The 18,286-nt window shown below is 42.1% G+C and overlaps 1 protein-coding gene across 1 annotated transcript in view; it reads left to right on the top strand.

The window, feature by feature from the left end:
* ZFHX4 (zinc finger homeobox 4) overlaps nt 1–18,286 on the top strand; it is a 214,214-nt gene that overhangs the window by 189,949 nt on the left and 5,979 nt on the right. Inside the window, 5 exon segments of the mRNA XM_056130418.1 lie at nt 3,369–3,499; nt 3,692–3,892; nt 4,443–4,560; nt 5,680–7,751; nt 7,753–11,122. Coding sequence (XP_055986393.1) covers nt 3,369–3,499; nt 3,692–3,892; nt 4,443–4,560; nt 5,680–7,751; nt 7,753–11,122 — 5,892 coding nt within the window.

The raw sequence follows: 18,286 nt of genomic DNA, 5'->3' as shown, positions 1-18,286 counted from the left end.
CCCTCCTCAGAGTAGAAAAGGCATGCATGCATAAAATGTCTTTGTAAGTAATCCTGATGACCTGTCTTATCTTCACAAGTCTGTTTTTGTCATATGTTATTGGATCTCAGCATTCTCTGCTTCTTCTTATCAATGGCAGGCATGTCTGCAGGGCCTAGAGTTAGGTGGTCCAGCTTTTATTTTGAACTTTTCAAATAAAAATGGTCTTTTGGATGTTCCTAACTTACATTAAGGATCATGGTTTAATTAGGAAAAAAAAACTGATGCCTATATTGAAAGAGTATTATGAAACTATATTGAAAGTTAGCATAATGATGATGAAATCGTAATACTCAAACTTAACTCTTACTTTCCTGATGCAACATGGAACTCACTAAATTCAAAAGCAACTAGACTGCTGGTGAAGTTTAGTAAGCATTAAAATTTCCAAGTCTTAAAATCAATATTTCTAAAATATTGATATTGATATTTCTAAAATATTGATATTTCTAAAATCTTTGTAGTAACAATATGAAAGTATATATTCTTAATAAGAATAAAGGCATAACCATATATTGAATAGATTTAAACATTTCTGGGGGTTATTTTATCTGATGTTCCATGAGGCCTGTAGTCAATAGAAGTTATGGGAATTTACTTCTAGTTCACATGTGACAGTCTTTGGTAGTGCAGACATTTGGATTCGGACTGACTTATTACTTACACATAAAAGATTCTTCTTTGTATGCAAAATAATACAAAGAGATGACATACTATTATTTTCTTAAGAGAAAATTGTCCTTATTTATAAATGGGGAGTACGAAACTCTGGCACTGAACTTTGCATAAATTAAGCCACATCCATGTGTAAGCCACCAGTGGTATGTTCCAGCATCAGTGAGAATTATCCAGTTTCAAAAAGAGAAAGCAATGACAGATTCTCCTTGTTGATTTTTTTTTTCACCTCTCCAGTTTTTATTTCGTCTCTGTGATTTAAATTATTAAATACATAGCACTGGAGCACTGTCCTTCATTGTTCATCGATTTGCTCAAGCAGGCACCAGTAATGTCTCCATTGTGAGACTTGTTGTTACTGTTTATGGCATATTGAATACGCCACAGGGAGCTAGCCTGGCTCTGCTGTGCGGCTGGGATACTCTCGGTAGTTTACCAGGCTCTCTGAGAGGGACTGAAGAATGCCCACTTTGCTTTTGCCTTGCACATGGTCCATCCTGGTTTGATTCCTCCATCCCTCTCGAAGAGCCCAGCAAGCTACCAAGAGTATCCCACCCGCATGGCAACCTGGCAAGCTCCCCGTGGCATATTAGATATGCCACAAACAGTAACAACAAGTCTCACAATGGAGACGTTACCGGTGCCCATTCGAGCATATCAATGAACAACGGGAGGACAGTGCTACACTACTACAGATTTAAATTAACGTTAAGAATAAACTTTCAGGTAGACAGTGTTTCAACACCATTTGTTGATTTAATCTTAATAGTTTTATACAATTTTATTTGGTGTATTTAGAAGTAAATTTTATTACAAATACTCTTACAGGTTACTTTCTTATATATTTAACATTTCCGAAACAATATATATGGAATATATAAAGTATTTTTCAGTAAAATCATTTTTTAATGCTAGGTACAACAGGTAAATATTTTTCCCTTTGTAGTACAATTTTATTCAAAATTGTACCTGATAGTTTTAGTAGCCCAAATGATTCCTAGCTGTGAGATGTGTATAAACATTAAAATTAACAATATAATAGAACTCAGTACTATTATTAATGTTCCAAAGTCATCAAAATCTATTATATATAAAATAAAATATCACAAATTAACATATTTTATATATTTTCATCAAAAAAATAAAATCTTGTTTCTCAAATACAATTTTTTAAATCTAATTTTCTGAGGTGTGTGTTAACGTAGAAAAATGTGTGAAATTTAGACCATAGAAATCATTTTCATTATAATATGCTGGAAACATAGCACTAATTCTCTACCAAGCACAGACCCAAGGGAATTAAAATATTGTCATTGTGTCATTTAAATTTCATTTTACTTTTAGTTTCATTTACTGTTATTTTTATGAATTAAACATTTATGAAATTATATATTTTACCTAAAATAGAAAAATAATGGCTTTTGTTTCATTTTTACTTTGTTTCCCTAACATTCTTGACCTTATTTTTAAATTAAAACTGGTTTATTTTGCAATAAGGTGCAATTTGTTCATTTATATGAACCGTATGTGGATTGAAAAAAAAAATCAAGATAAATCTTCATGCACAGCATACAATCAGATTACGCCTAGACTCTATATTTACGCGAGGTCTGATAGCAATCAATGGTTTAGCTTCATTGCATTTCAAGATGTATTTGCACCCAGTTGTCCAGTGATAGTGTCCTCACCCTGGAAATAATTTAGTTGCAAATTGACTGGAAGATGGTGAAAATTGAAAGTTAAAATTAGAAATACTCATAATAAACAGCAGAAAAAAGGTCAGATGATGCCGCGCTATGATGAGATTGGAATGGCTGGTAAATGAGGTTTTGTGTTTGTCGTGAGATGTATGTGACATGCCTACCCAATGTCGCTGTAATATCCAGCCTCACAGAGGAGATTATCGGGAAAATTGATGCTGGAAAGAATTTTCTGTTAGATTGGGAAATTAGAATCACACTCTTTTCTTTGATGTGTGTGTGAGGTTCCTACACATTACATTGCTCATCTGGACAAAATTTTAAATTGTCTTTAGCCCTAAATATTCAGATTAACCTTATAAAACCATTGTCTTTTTGAGATTTGGACTATAATATTTTATGTGCGGCCAACTGCTGAAACATCTAAACCAGAGTAAATCAGAAAATGCAGCGGCTGCTGTGTAATGTATAGTTAATTTTTTTAAGTCCTGTATTTCCACATGAAATATTCTTTTTAGTTTCTGAACTACAGCTAGTCAGCTTCTCTCAGGATATTTGAACCTTTGCAGTGTCCTAGAATTTTAGCAAAAGCATAGGTAATTAACATTAGTACAAACAATTATTTTGTAGTGTAGCGTCTGTAAATGGGGTTAGATTTGTTTTAATGTGATAAAGGCATTCTGATGCACCAGAGAGCATGTGTTATTGATGACTTTTTCAAGGTCACCTGGGGTTATCTAAACATGAGACAGGCATCCATTTTAAAATATACTTATAAAGTTCACATAGTCAGTGGACAGAAAAAAGTGCTCTTTTGCCTTTTCAGAGAAGCACGATTTAAACATGCTTGTTCAATTCTTTTTATGATTCACTGGATGAAGAGTTAGAGTTGTTTGAAAGACAGATGGATTTTCAGATTTTGAAGTTCATCTGAATTTTTTTTTTCCCAATCAGGAGTAATCACACCAGAAAAGGAGCAAAAAGTCAGTGTGGCAGGGGGAACTCAGCCGCTCCTACCGGCTAAAGAAGAGGATGCCACAAAAAGAGCAAAACCTGCAGAGGATAATAAATTCTGTCCTGAACAGGTATTATAGTTTTTCTTTATACCATGGGAATCATTTTTTTAAATAAATAATTATTCCTCAAGTGACTCTGAGTTCTTGAAATGTTTGTAGACATTGCAGTTGGCAGTATAATGAAGTCCTGTTACTTTTGAATGCTCCGAAGACATCAAAATACATGAACTAACGTTCCCATGTTTATTTGCTGTTTTCCAGTTCTATCAGTGTCCTTATTGTAACTACAACAGTAGGGATCAAGGTCGTATCCAGATGCATGTCCTGTCACAGCACTCTGTGCAGCCTGTCATCTGCTGTCCCCTCTGCCAGGATGTCCTCAGCAACAAAATGCACCTCCAGCTGCATCTGACCCATTTGCACAGTGTGTCTCCGGATTGTGTGGAGAAGCTACTTATGACAGTAAGGATACCAAATGTGAATGTCTGTGTCACATATTGTCTGTGAGGTATCAACAAAAAACAGGTTTGATCGATGAAGATTTATTTCTTCTGCAATACTTATAGCCTTCACTACAATCAACCCTTTTATAGACATCACAATTCACAGCACACAGGTTCTCTACTTTGCTTAGGGGAAAAAAGTGCTACAAAGCATAGAATATTCTGAAACATACATCCTGTGGTCTATTTTGGTACCTGTGGTGTTTTTAAAATAACTTATGGATATCATAAAGATTCCAACATTTTTTTCATTACTCTAACAAAAAAAAACTACCCAAAAATGTGGTAGGAAGAGATTCTATACCATGTTTTTTTTTAAACAGAAAGTCAGAATATTGCAACCCAAAGACATTGATCTGAAATGTGATCAAATAGCATTGGTTTGTCCTATCCACAATATGTCCCTGCTATGGTTGGAAAATTAGGCGCTATAACCCCAATAAGTGGCAAGGAACTGTGACTGTGACTTCTGTGGTATTATGTGACAGATACCCCTTTGGTTTTTGCAGGTACCTGTTCCTGATGTGATGATGCCAAACAGTTTGCTACTGACAGCTGCTGCCTCCCAGAAGTCAGAGCGGGACACCCCAGCAGCTATAACTGCTGAGGGATCTGGGAAATATTCAGGTATGCTAATCTATTAAGAGTTGCAGAAAACACCCAGGCTTACATATGTGAAAATGTTCCAAGACTATTAAAAGACTGAAGTGCGTAAGGGAACATAGTGAGTATTGGAGATTTGGCTTCAAGTAGGAAACTGCATCTTGTCTGTGAGGCCCCAGTTTCAATCATGGCACTGAAAAATATTTTTTTTTTTTATAGAAGAAGAGAACAAACATGGCACATCTATGAGCAATGGTTGTATTTGGGGGGGAGTGGTGGATTTTTTGTTTTTGCTTTTTGGGCCACACCCAAAAGTTCTCAGGGTTTACTCTTGACTCTGCACTCAGGGATCACTCCTGAAGGTGTTTGGGGGAACATATGGGGTATAGGAGATGAACCCTGGGTTGTCTGTGTGCAAAACAAGTTGGCTGTGTAGCCTACCCAATGTACTATCACTCTGACCCAAAGATCTCGTTCTAATTTCTGTCTGCCACTATCTATGTGGATTCAATGACCAAGAATAATCTTTGGTCCTAAACACTGAGTAAACACTGAGATTTGGCCTTTGATTCCTCATAGATTGCCACATATTCTAATCACATTTGATTGTTTTCTTCCTTACCCTAAATTTTCTTGAGGTCAGAAGTGGCTTCTTTTCTTTTTTCCTTTTGTTTCGGTGTTGTATCACATCTGACTATACTCAAGGCTGAATCTTGGCTCTGTGCTCAGATATCACTCTGAGTGATGCTCAGGGAACATATGTGGTACTTGGGATTGTACCCAAGTCAGAGGCATGCAAAGCAAGCACTTTACACCCTGAAGCACCTCTCTGGCCTCCAGTAATGATTCTTATCAACCTCTAGATCCCTAGTAGGCAGTATAGCACTTGCTATATAGTTGCTCAGTACAAATTCCATTCCAAGAACCAAGCCACTAGAAAGCTTTAGACTCTTAGTTACAATATTTATTGGTATTCAAACACTAGATGTTCTACCTGTAAACAAAATGTTTGTGCTTCTGGTGGTGGGATGGATACTAGATCATTTTATGACTGTTCACAATCACGAACGTTTGTAAGTCTGTAACTGCACATCATGGTGATTCATTGAAAAATTAAAAATGTTTGTGCTTTCTTCTATCCAGGTGAAAGTCCAATGGAGGACAAAAGTATAGCAGGTCTGGATGATTCAAAGGCTGGTGTGGAAATAAAGTGTGAGGAACAAAAACCAACGAAAGAGCCCATGGAAGTATCGGAATGGAATAAAAACAGTGGCAAAGATATGAAAATGCCAGACACCCTGCAAGATCAATTAAGTGAACAGCCAAAGCGGCAGCCGCTCTCTGTCTCCGACCGCCACGTGTATAAGTACCGCTGTAATCATTGCAGTTTGGCTTTTAAGACTATGCAGAAGCTTCAGATACATTCCCAGTACCACGCCATCCGGGCCGCGACGATGTGTAATCTCTGCCAGCGTAGTTTCCGTACATTCCAGGCTTTAAAAAAACACTTGGAAGCCGGTCACCCCGAACTGAGTGAAGCAGAACTCCAACAGCTGTACGCCTCCTTGCCAGTGAATGGTGAACTTTGGGCAGAGAGTGAAACGATGGCCCAGGATGACCATGCCCTGGAGCAGGAAATGGAGCGAGAATATGAGGTGGACCATGAAGGGAAGTCAAGTCCGGTCGGAAGCGACAGTAGCTCTATTCCTGATGACATGGGCTCTGAACCAAAGCGGACCTTACCTTTTAGAAAAGGGCCCAATTTTACGATGGAAAAATTCCTCGATCCATCCCGCCCCTATAAATGTACAGTGTGCAAAGAGTCATTCACCCAAAAGAACATTCTCTTGGTCCACTATAATTCAGTGTCTCATCTGCATAAGTTGAAAAAGGTTTTGCAGGAAGCCTCCAGTCCTGTTCCTCAAGAAACCAATAGCAGTACGGACAACAAACCCTACAAGTGCAGCATCTGCAACGTCGCCTACAGCCAAAGCTCCACATTGGAAATCCACATGAGGTCCGTGCTCCACCAGACCAAGGCCAGGGCTGCAAAGCTGGAGCCAAGTGGCCACGTGGCGAGTGGGCACGGCATCACTGCCAACGTCAACAGTCCCGGCCAAGGGATGTTAGAGTCCATGAGTTTAGCAGCAGCAGTGAGCAGCAAAGACACCCACTTAGATGCCAAAGAACTAAATAAGAAGCAAACTCCAGAATTAATCTCTGCTCAGCCTACGCATCACCCACCCCAGTCACCAGCACAAATCCAGATGCAACTCCAACACGAGCTGCAACAGCAAGCGGCGTTCTTTCAGCCTCAGTTTCTCAACCCAGCCTTTCTGCCCCATTTCCCGATGACCCCGGAAGCCCTGCTGCAGTTTCAGCAGCCTCAGTTTCTCTTTCCTTTCTACATACCGGGGACAGAGTTCAGCTTGGGACCAGATTTGGGCCTGCCGGGCTCCGCCACCTTCGGCATGCCGGGGATGACGGGAATGGCCGGCTCCTTGCTGGAAGACCTGAAGCAGCAGATTCAGACGCAGCACCACGTGGGCCAGACCCAGCTGCAGATACTGCAACAGCAAGCGCAGCAGTATCAGGCCGCTCAGCCCCAGCTGCAGCCGCCCAAGCAACAGCCGCAGCCGCAGCCGCCGCCGCAGCCACAGACGAGCAAACTGTTGAAGCAGGAGCCCACCAGCATCGCCAGCACCGAGTGCCCGCTGCTGAAGGACATGCCCTCTTACAAGGAGGCAGACGAGGCTGCTGAGAAGCAAGACAAGCCAAAGCAAGACTTTCTGAGCGAAGGCGAAGCGCCGAAAGACGGCAAAGACGGGAAAAAGCAAAAATCCTCGGAACTGTCCGTTCTGCCACCCCGGATCGCTTCGGGGGCCAGGGGCAACGCGGCCAAAGCCTTGCTGGAAAACTTCGGTTTTGAACTGGTCATCCAGTATAACGAAAACCGGCAGAAGGTCCAGAAGAAGGGCAAAGGCGGCGGTAGCAGCAGCGGCGAGGGCGAGAACACGGACAAACTGGAATGCGGCACGTGCAGCAAACTCTTTTCCAACGTTCTCATCCTAAAGAGTCACCAGGAGCACGTGCACGGGCAGTTCTTTCCCTACGGCACGCTAGAGAAGTTCGCTCGCCAGTACAGGGAGGCCTACGACAAGCTCTACCCCATCTCGCCGAATTCTCCAGAAACGCCCCCTCCCCCGCCGCCACCGCCCCCCGCCTCCCCCGCTGCCTCCAGCCCCACCGCAGCCCGCGCCCCTGGGGCCGGTGAAGCTGCCCAGCGCCGTCCAGGCTCCGCTGCAGGCGCCCCCGCCCACGCCGCCGCCGCCACCGCCCCCTCCACCGCCGCCGCCCCCGCCCCCACCGCCCCCACCGCCCCCGACGGCGCCCCCGCCGGTGCAGCTGCCAGTCTCTCTGGACCTCCCACTCTTCCCCTCCATCATGATGCAGCCCGTGCAGCACCCCGCCCTGCCCCCGCAGCTGGCCCTGCAGCTGCCGCAGATGGATGCGCTCTCGGCCGATCTCACCCAGCTCTGCCAGCAGCAACTGGGGCTGGATCCCAACTTCCTACGGCACTCGCAGTTCAAGCGGCCGCGGACCAGGATCACGGACGATCAGCTGAAGATCCTGCGGGCCTACTTCGACATCAACAACTCACCCAGCGAGGAACAGATCCAGGAGATGGCGGAGAAATCGGGCCTGTCCCAGAAAGTGATCAAGCACTGGTTCCGGAACACGCTCTTCAAGGAAAGGCAGAGGAACAAAGATTCGCCCTACAACTTCAGCAACCCGCCCATCACCGTTTTGGAAGATATCAGAATCGACCCGCAGCCCTCCTCCTTGGAGCATTACAAATCCGACGCCTCCTTCAGCAAAAGGTCGTCAAGGACACGGTTCACGGACTACCAGCTGAGGGTCCTGCAAGACTTCTTTGACACCAATGCTTACCCGAAAGATGATGAAATAGAGCAGCTGTCCACAGTCCTCAACCTGCCGACCCGGGTGATTGTCGTGTGGTTCCAGAACGCCCGGCAGAAAGCGCGCAAGAGCTACGAGAACCAAGCGGAAACGAAAGACAACGAGAAAAGGGAACTCACCAACGAACGGTACATCCGAACCAGCAACATGCAGTACCAGTGTAAAAAGTGCAATGTGGTTTTCCCCCGGATCTTCGACCTGATCACGCATCAGAAGAAGCAGTGTTACAAGGACGAGGATGACGACGCCCAAGACGAAAGCCAAACGGAAGACTCCATGGACGCCACTGACCAGGTGGTGTACAAGCACTGCGGCGTGTCCAGCCAGGCCGAGGCCGCCAAAAACGCTGCCGCCACTCCTGCAGCCGGCGCGGGCTCTGGGGCCAGCACCCCGCTGATTCCATCACCCAAACCGGAACCCGAGAAGACGTCGCCCAAACCTGAGTATCCCATGGAAAAGCCAAAGCAGAGTGACCCCACTCCCCCTTCCCAAGGCACCAAACCGGCCCTGCCGTTAGCATCGACTTCCTCCGAACCACCACCACCGCAGGCCTCCCCGGCCATCCAGACCCCGCCGCAGCCACCCAAACAGCCCCAGCTGATTGGCCGGCCTCCTTCGGCCTCTCAGACCCCGGTCCCTTCCAGTCCACTGCAAATTTCTATGACTTCTCTCCAGAACAGTCTACCTCCGCAGTTACTCCAGTACCAATGTGATCAGTGTACCGTTGCCTTCCCAACCCTGGAACTCTGGCAGGAGCACCAGCACATGCACTTCCTCGCTGCTCAAAACCAGTTCCTCCACTCACCCTTCTTGGAACGGCCCATGGACATGCCCTACATGATATTCGACCCCAACAACCCGCTCATGACTGGACAGCTGCTGGGCGGTTCTCTCACCCAGATGCCCTCGCAGACCGGCTCCTCCCACACCGCCACCCCGGCCTCGGTCGCTGTCTCTCTCAAAAGGAAACTGGATGAGAAGGAGGAGAACAACGGCAGTGAGAAAGAAGGTGGGAACAGCGGTGAAGACCAACACCGAGACAAACGCTTAAGAACCACCATCACCCCCGAGCAACTGGAAATACTCTATGAGAAGTACTTGCTGGACTCCAATCCTACCCGGAAGATGCTTGACCACATTGCACGCGAAGTGGGCCTGAAAAAGAGAGTGGTGCAAGTCTGGTTCCAGAATACTCGGGCGCGAGAACGGAAAGGCCAGTTCCGGGCCGTGGGTCCAGCCCAGTCACATAAACGGTGCCCGTTTTGCCGAGCCCTGTTTAAGGCCAAGTCAGCCTTGGAGAGTCACATCCGCTCTCGGCATTGGAACGAAGGCAAGCAGGCAGGCTACAGCCTGCCGCCGAGCCCGTTAATATCCACAGAAGACGGGGGAGAGAGTCCACAGAAATACATTTATTTTGATTACCCGTCCTTACCGTTAACTAAAATCGATCTCTCGAGTGAGAACGAGTTGGCTTCCACCGTGTCAACCCCTGTTAGCAAAACAGCAGAACTGTCGCCAAAGAATCTCTTAAGCCCTTCCTCTTTTAAGGCAGAATGTTCCGAGGATGTAGAGAACTTAAATGCCCCTCCTGCTGAATCTGGGTATGATCAAAACAAACCCGATTTCGATGAGACTTCGTCGATCAATACAGCGATCAGTGATGCCACCACTGGGGACGAGGGCAACACGGAAATGGAAAACACCACGGGAAGTTCTGGAGATGTGAAGCCAGCTCTATCTCCGAAAGAACCCAAAAATCTCGAGACTTTGCCAAAAACTGCCACCACACCCACCCCGGAGGTGTGCGATGAAAAATTTCTCTTTTCTCTCACCAGTCCCTCGATCCATTTCAATGACAAAGACGGCGACCATGACCAAAGTTTTTATATCACAGATGATCCCGATGACAATGCTGACCGCAGCGAAACATCCAGTATCGCTGACCCGAGTTCACCGAATCCATTTGGATCCAGTAACCCGTTCAAATCCAAAAGTAATGACCGGCCAGGTCACAAGCGTTTCCGAACCCAGATGAGCAATCTTCAACTCAAAGTTCTCAAGGCTTGTTTCAGTGACTACCGAACGCCCACCATGCAAGAATGTGAAATGCTGGGGAACGAGATCGGTCTGCCCAAACGTGTGGTCCAGGTGTGGTTCCAAAATGCAAGGGCGAAGGAAAAGAAATTTAAAATCAACATCGGGAAGCCTTTCATGATCAATCAAAGTGGAACGGAAGGCACGAAACCAGAGTGCACCCTCTGTGGAGTGAAGTACTCCGCCCGCTTGTCCATCAGAGATCACATTTTCTCCAAACAGCACATTTCAAAAGTGAGGGAGACCGTTGGGAGTCAGCTTGACCGGGAGAAAGATTACTTGGCTCCAACCACCGTCCGACAGCTGATGGCACAGCAAGAACTTGATCGGATAAAGAAAGCTTCAGATGTGCTGGGTTTAGCGGTGCAGCAGCCAAGCATGATGGACAACAGTTCCCTGCATGGCATCAGTCTGCCGGCAGCCTACCCAGGACTCCCCGGCCTTCCTCCAGTCCTGATACCTGGAATGAATGGTCCGTCCTCCTTGCCTGGATTTCCACAAAATTCAAACAGTAAGTCATTTCCAGGAGAGTCAGTTCAATTAATTAATCATAAGCTACTACAGGTAACCAGGAACAGGGTGTAATTGGGTTTCATTTTTTTCAATATGTGAAACTATTATTTGAAATATATATTTTATTTGTTATATTATTCACTTGGAAGGAAATCAACCTAAAGGTGTGCAGAAAATAATGCTTAGTGAAGATGGAGCAAGAGCTTTATGTCTTAGAAATATTACTCTTATATACTCATTACAGCACAAATGCTTGACTTGATGTCTAGTATACCTGGTAAAAAAAATGAAGCACTTAATAATTTAACTTATTTTCTTCCCAAAGATCAGGGCTTTTTTGTTTGTTTGTTTGTTTGTTTGGGGTGGGGTTCTCTTTGTTTATTTGCTTTCCTTTCATAAGTTCCTTTCAAATGTTAAGGACCCTAGAACCACAGGAATTCACCCACATTTCACCTGGCAGGCAATAAAGCTTATGTTTAAAATTAAGCACTAAAACTTAAGATTCTGTGATGATGTTAAATCTGCATGATACAAGGTTTTAATTTTTTAAAGCATTCATTGCTACTTGTTATCTAACAACCTAAGAATGTCTTAAGTATTACTTAAATTCAGTCTTAGAAATAGATTAATATTATTCTAGGTTTTTCTGCTCACTTCCCAAGCCAGAGTTTGTAACTGAGGTATTACAAAATTGTAAAGCTGTTAAAAAAGCAATCACCTCAGAGGATGAATTCAATTCCTCATTCCATCAAAATAAACTACTAAACTGTAGTTTGTGCAGCTTAAATTATGTGAATAAACATAGGTACCTATTATATCAGATCGAAGCAATTGCACAATTGAATATAGTGTGCTAAGCAATCATGTAGCTAAACATGAAAAAAGGCTTATATAGGCTTACATTGCCTAAGATAAACTGGTTCTCTAGATTTTCCTTGTTTCATTTTTCAAGTTAGTGATTTTTCCTTTGTAAAAGAATGTCTTGATGTTCTAAGGAGATTTATCTGGGGCAAAACACAAAGGGAAAGCTTTATATCATTTTCACAAGTTCGTACAATTTATTTTCATATTTTTTTAGTTTGGTTTCTGGGTCATATCTAGAGGTACTTAGGGGTTACTCCTGGCTGTGTGCTCAGGGGTCACTCCTGGCAGTGTTCAGGGGACCCTGTGCAGTTCTGGGAATCAAATCTGAGCCAGCCTCATGCAAGACCAACATTCTGCTGGTTATACAATTTCTTTGGCCTTTCATATAAATTTTTACCTTTTTAATTTTTCATTTTTTCTTATAAAAACATAACTGCAATGTGATCTTTGTAAGATAATTCCGTTTTAACCTTTAGCTTGGGACTTATGAACACTGCTTTCAGACAACAATTTGGTCATTGATAGCTCTTTTGACTCCCTGTCTTGATCAACTTGTTGGCATCATGGAGAAGCAGAAAGCAACTACACATATAAACAAAAAAATATCAGAAAAATTTCTCCTTTAACTACCATGCTAAAAGTTTCCCTTTAGTCCCAATGATATTTTGGTTTAATTATCTGCATAATTTTGGAGTTTTAAATATTAATCATAATTTTATATTTTATTTGTGCATTTCAATTAAGTCAAATAGAATTGTTTTAAATTATCTATCACTATTATAAGTAATTAATACACAGAAAAAAGTTTACTGTAGGGGCCAGAGTTGTTTTAAATTGCCTATCACTATGATAAGTAATTGATACATAGACAAATGTCTAATGTAGGGGCTGGAGAGATAGTACAGGGGTTAAAGCGCACTACCAACTCTGATTCCATGTCCACTTCCCTAAGCACTGCCAGGAATGATCCCTGAGCACCAGCAAGTATGGTGTAAAGAGTTTTTTAAATAGAGAGATGAAAAATATCTTGTGTGGAAAATTGCCTGTCACTGTCACTGTCCTCCCGTTGTTCATCGATTTGCTCGAGCGGGCCCAGTAACATCTCCATCATGAGACTTGTTGTTACTGTGTTTGGCATATTGAATACATCACGGGGAGCTTGCCAGGCTTTGCTGTGCGGGCGAAATACTCTCTGTAGCTTGCCGGGCCCTCCAAGAGGGGTGGAAGAATAGAACTCGGGTCGGCCATGTTGGCTGCATGCAAGGCAAATGCCCTACCCGCTGAGCAATTGCTGCAGCCCGGAAAACTGCCTATAAGTATATAAAATATAGGATTTTTTTCACCTATTTTTTAATATGAAAAATCTCATTAACAGTTCTAGAAATCTTGTGTTTATGTAAAAGGTAAAGCTCAGATGCTCCAGAAGTTACAGTTCCTGGACAGTGCAAGTCCCAGTTGCATCTCTTTTTTATCTGTGTCTGCTATAACTCGTCCTGTCCCTCCATACCCGGTTCAGGGTACGATACCCTCAGTGCTGTCCCCTGCTGTCTGCTCACCCTAGGGCTCCCTAGACAGTGTTCCTAGTCTGAAACTGCAGCTGGACCCTGTCCCTTGTATCCCTTTGCTGGGACTTCCTGCTCTGTACCCTATGGGTCTTTTTAGTACTGTACCCAGGGCGGGGGGCGGAGTGGGGAGGGCTAGAGCATTTGCCTTGCAAATTTGCCTGGCCAACCCGGGTTCGATTCCTCCATCCCTCTCGGAGAACCCAGCAAGCTATCGAGAGTATCCCACCCACACGGCAGAGCCTGGCAAGCTCCCCGTGGCATATTCGATATGCCAAAAATAGTAATAACAAGTCTCACAATGGAGACGTTACTGGGCCCCACTCTAGCAAATTGATGAACAACGGGAGGAGACCGCAATGGTGCTACAGTATATAAACTAAAGTAAATTTTATTTTAATAGAATAAAAATTTATATGCTTCTGGGACTGAAAACAGTTGAAGTTTCAGTGGCTTTAATCTGTCACACAGTTCTGATTGATGGCTGCTTATACCCCCACCCTAAGTGGTATTCAAAGCATCTTGCTTTTTTCAACCACTGTAGCAGAAGGCCTTTGCTTGAACAATGAGTCCTTAGTGGGCTGCCCTTTTGCTTTGCCATTATGAAATTGGTACCAAAGTTTCCTGAGTGAGAAAGTGACAAGGAAGAAGAGAGATGTTTTTGGAATATTCAGCCTAACCATCTTCATGCTACTCATAAATATGCCCCTTTTCCATAATATGGGCCTTGTTTATAGTTCTCAGTGGAGGCCCTTCTCCGCAAACTTTCAGATGAACGAGTTACCAAGAAACTCAGTGCCATGTATCTGTTGTTTTATTAAGTTATGAACCCCGAACAGAGTGGAAAGTTATTAAGAGAAAATGTCTGTGAATACGCCTGCGAAGTATTTTCAGTTTCTCTTGAATCAGTGTTTTGTAAGCGATTTGAACATTAACGCAGCAGAGATAGTAGCAGAAGCCTGAACTTAAGATCCTAAACTTCTAGTTCACCCTTTTTTTCAGGATAATTTACTTGTGATAGGTAATCCTGAATATCTTGATCGTACGTGTAGTTCTGTATTTTTCTTTTATTTATTTTTTGTTTGGGGGCCACACCTGAAGAGGCTTGGGGCTTTACTTTTGCTTCTAAGATCAGGAGTCACTCTTGACAGGTGTGGGGGGGTCCCCAGGGAATGCCAAAGATCAAATCCATGGAAGGCAAGTCCCTAATCACCATCTTATGCTCCAGCCCCTGTTCCTTTGTATTTTTCTGCTGTAGTAATTGTCATCAAACCACTCATATCTCTTTATGTTAGAAATCTAACTAGAATCACCCTGTATCTCTACTTGTCCCAGGCCCCTGCAACAATTTGTTAACATGAATAAACTTTGAGACTCTGATATGTTCATCTTGGGCCTATTTAAAGGGATCCTGTTATGCAAAAGTCTTCATTCATAAACATCTAATCCATCTAAAGGTGGGCTGCAAAGCTTTGATCCTAAGGAAGTCACTCGGAAGTGACCCTCCATTGAATATGATATGTGCCATAAAGTGAATATGTTTGATTCTAAGGCTCTATCCCCAAATTGGCTTGATTGCTCGGTACGTGTTCAGGTTTTATATTAATAACATCTAACTCTCCCAATTAAAAAAAAACCACTTTATTTGGTGGACGGGTGGGACATGTAGATTGGCTTTTCTGATTTAGCAGCTTAAGTGCTCACAAAACAGTCTTCGTTTCTCAGATTACCCTTCCAAGAAATTTTCCAATTATTTAGTCTTCACAATCAAGGCAATCACCAAGAAAGCTCTTTCAAGTAATTTACATCATGTGTGCCTGCATCCTCAAGAATAACTCTGCCCTGTGTTCTGAACCACTATTTACTATTACTCATTTTTTAATTAAATGAATTATTTTCAGCTTTTAAAATTTTCCACATTTGTCTTTTTCTATCATGATTATATGCGAAGAAGGAAAAATGGCAACAGAGAAACTCAAGCCTGCACACCTGGAAAAAATTAGAAAACTTTACATTTTATCCTCTGAGATGTTAGTTTCCTTTGGCATTTTGCTCAAGATGAATAGGAAAAATAACTGATTTTCTATTTTAAACTTATTTACTTTATCGTTTCAAGCAGTGTCTGATTTTTGTATGTTCCATTAGTGTTTGGAAATACTGCCTAACCCAATTTCCTTAAATGGAACTTTAGGACATGCCTTTTGCATTTTTCTCATACTTCCATTTAATTTACTTGCATATTTGGGGTAAATCTAGATAAAAGTAACTCCTAATAATTTTAGCACAATTGTCTTTAGCCCCGTGTACATTTAATAATTTTATTCTCACCTGAAAATAATTTTTTCCTTTGGGAGATCCTGATCAAAGAAATTTGGGGGAAAGGAAAAAGTTTTAGAGAGGCATTTTTGTCTGAAAGCATTATTTTGGAAAATAAATAGCTATTTCAAGTAAACAAAATCAAAGAAAATTATGCCAGCCTGAGATTTTCTATAGAAAAAAATTGTTCTCCAAATAAAATTTCAAAGAATACTAGTCAGTATTAGGAAAGGGAAAAGATTTCTTTTAACATTATAACTTGTTAAATTGAAATTCAGGGCTAAGGAATTTGATCACCTGGTGAATACATGCCTTACCCATGGGGAGTCTTGGGCACGAACCCTGATGTCCCCCATGAGGTTCCAGTCATCTGAGCACTACGGTTCATGTGCCCCTCCATAAGAAGTTTTGTTTTGTTTTTAAAGCATCCCTTACTACAAGACCACAAATGTCAACGCCATTGTAAAATAAGCATCTTAACAATAGTCATTTTTGTAAACTTAAAAAAATTAAAAAACTGCAAAAAAGAGCATGTTAGGGTATGGAGAGATAGCACAGGTAATTAAAAAGCAAAACAAAACATGACACTTGGGAACATTTTATTTGTAGTTACTACCATTTATCCGTTTAGGTTACTATTTAGATTTTCTATTCCGTTTCTGAATTTCATACTTTCATTTGTTCCTGACCATTTTGACTGCAAAACATTTCAGGTTCTTATTAGTTGATACAATATAGATTGTTCACTATCTTTATCCTATATATTTTTTCCTAAAATATACTTAGAAGCTGGTAATTTGACGCATGACGCTGAATCAACTTACTCTCAAGATGTTGAATTCCTCAAAATCTCTGATTCTCTCTGACTACAGTAGCTGGGGTTTCTATCTTGATCTTCTGAAAATTGCTTCATTATATGACCTCAAGACAGAAACTTATCAAGCCCATCTGAGAAGAAGGGCTGAGTCGACAGATACATATCCCCCCCCCCCTTTCTAACTACTACTCTGATGTTTTTAATATTTCTAAGTTTCTTTAAAAAAAATTCTCATGTTCCAGGGCTGGAGAGATAGTATAGTGGTTAACATGCTTGCTTTGAATGCAGATGGTATATATCCTCGGCCTCCCCAAGTAACACCAGGAGTCATCCCCCAATGCAGAAGCAGGAATAATATCTGAGCATTGCTGGATGTACCCCAGAAACAAAAACTTATAAATTATTATGTCAAAAGAACAAGTGGCAAGCCAGCAATTACCTCAAAGAAAAGAGGGGAAAGCAGGAAGAAAGTGATGACATGGTTAACGGTGAGGTCCAGTTGCACTAGACTTAGAAACTGATTTTAGCAGTAGGCAAAAGAAACAGGCTACCAATATAGCATTATTCCAAAACAAAACAAAACATAGAAGGTCCTTTCTTTTGGAATGTGACTCCCTCCTCCTGAACCACTCAGACATGAAATTCTAAAATTCACTATTAATACTCCCACTGTACACACTGCTCACTGAAAAGTAGTATAGGTTATCATGAAATTATGAAACCAAACCATTCCAGGAATCAATCTCTAAAATAATGTTATAGCTGTCAAACTTTTCAAAAATAGGTGTATCCAAAAATAGGTGTTTTTTTGTTATTTCTAGCAAATAAAATTTTAGATACATGCAAATGGAAAGAAGGTCATTAAGCAGAGTAGTATTAGAGCAAAGATGTCACTGTCTGCCCTCCCGTTGTTCATCAATTTGCTCGAGCGGGCCCAGTAACGTTTTCATGTTGAGACTTGTTGTTACTGTACTTGGCATATCGAATACGTCACAGGTAGCTTGCCAGGCTTTGCAGCGTGGGCAAGATATTCTCAATAGCTTGCCGGGCTCTACGAGAGGGGCGGAGGAATCGAACCCGGCTTGGCCAGGCTGGTTGCGCGCAAGGCAAACAGCCTACTGCCGTGCTATCGCTCCAGCCCAAGAGCAAAAATAAGAGCAAAGATGATAGTTAAAAATTCTGATTTCCCCAAACAATCGAATTACTCCAACGTTTTCTCTAGAATTAGATATAAAACCATGAACCTAAGAAACCTATCATAGTAAACTGGATTAAAGAGAAAGAAATTTAGCCATTCATGATTGCAAAGCTTAAGCCATTTTAATTTAAATTTATCATGAATTTTATATCACAATTCTATAATATAGATACTTGTTATCAGTTTTTCCTGGATATATAAGAACTATTTTTATTTTGAATATTTTCAACATTTAACATTTGAAGTTGATCCACTCAAACAGGAAGATATATTTGAAAGGCAGCTATAAATTTAACTTTATTCACTCATCTGCCATTGACTCATAGATTTCTGTCAAATCACCTGCTAGCTGCAGAACTCAGTGTTTAATTTAAAATACTGATTTTTTAAAAAAAAATACTGAGT

Source organism: Sorex fumeus, unplaced genomic scaffold (genome assembly GCF_029834395.1).
Source record: "Sorex fumeus unplaced genomic scaffold, SorFum_2.1 ptg000002l, whole genome shotgun sequence".
NCBI lineage: Eukaryota > Metazoa > Chordata > Mammalia > Eulipotyphla > Soricidae > Sorex > Sorex fumeus.
This window is presented reverse-complemented; position numbering and strand designations above follow the sequence as displayed.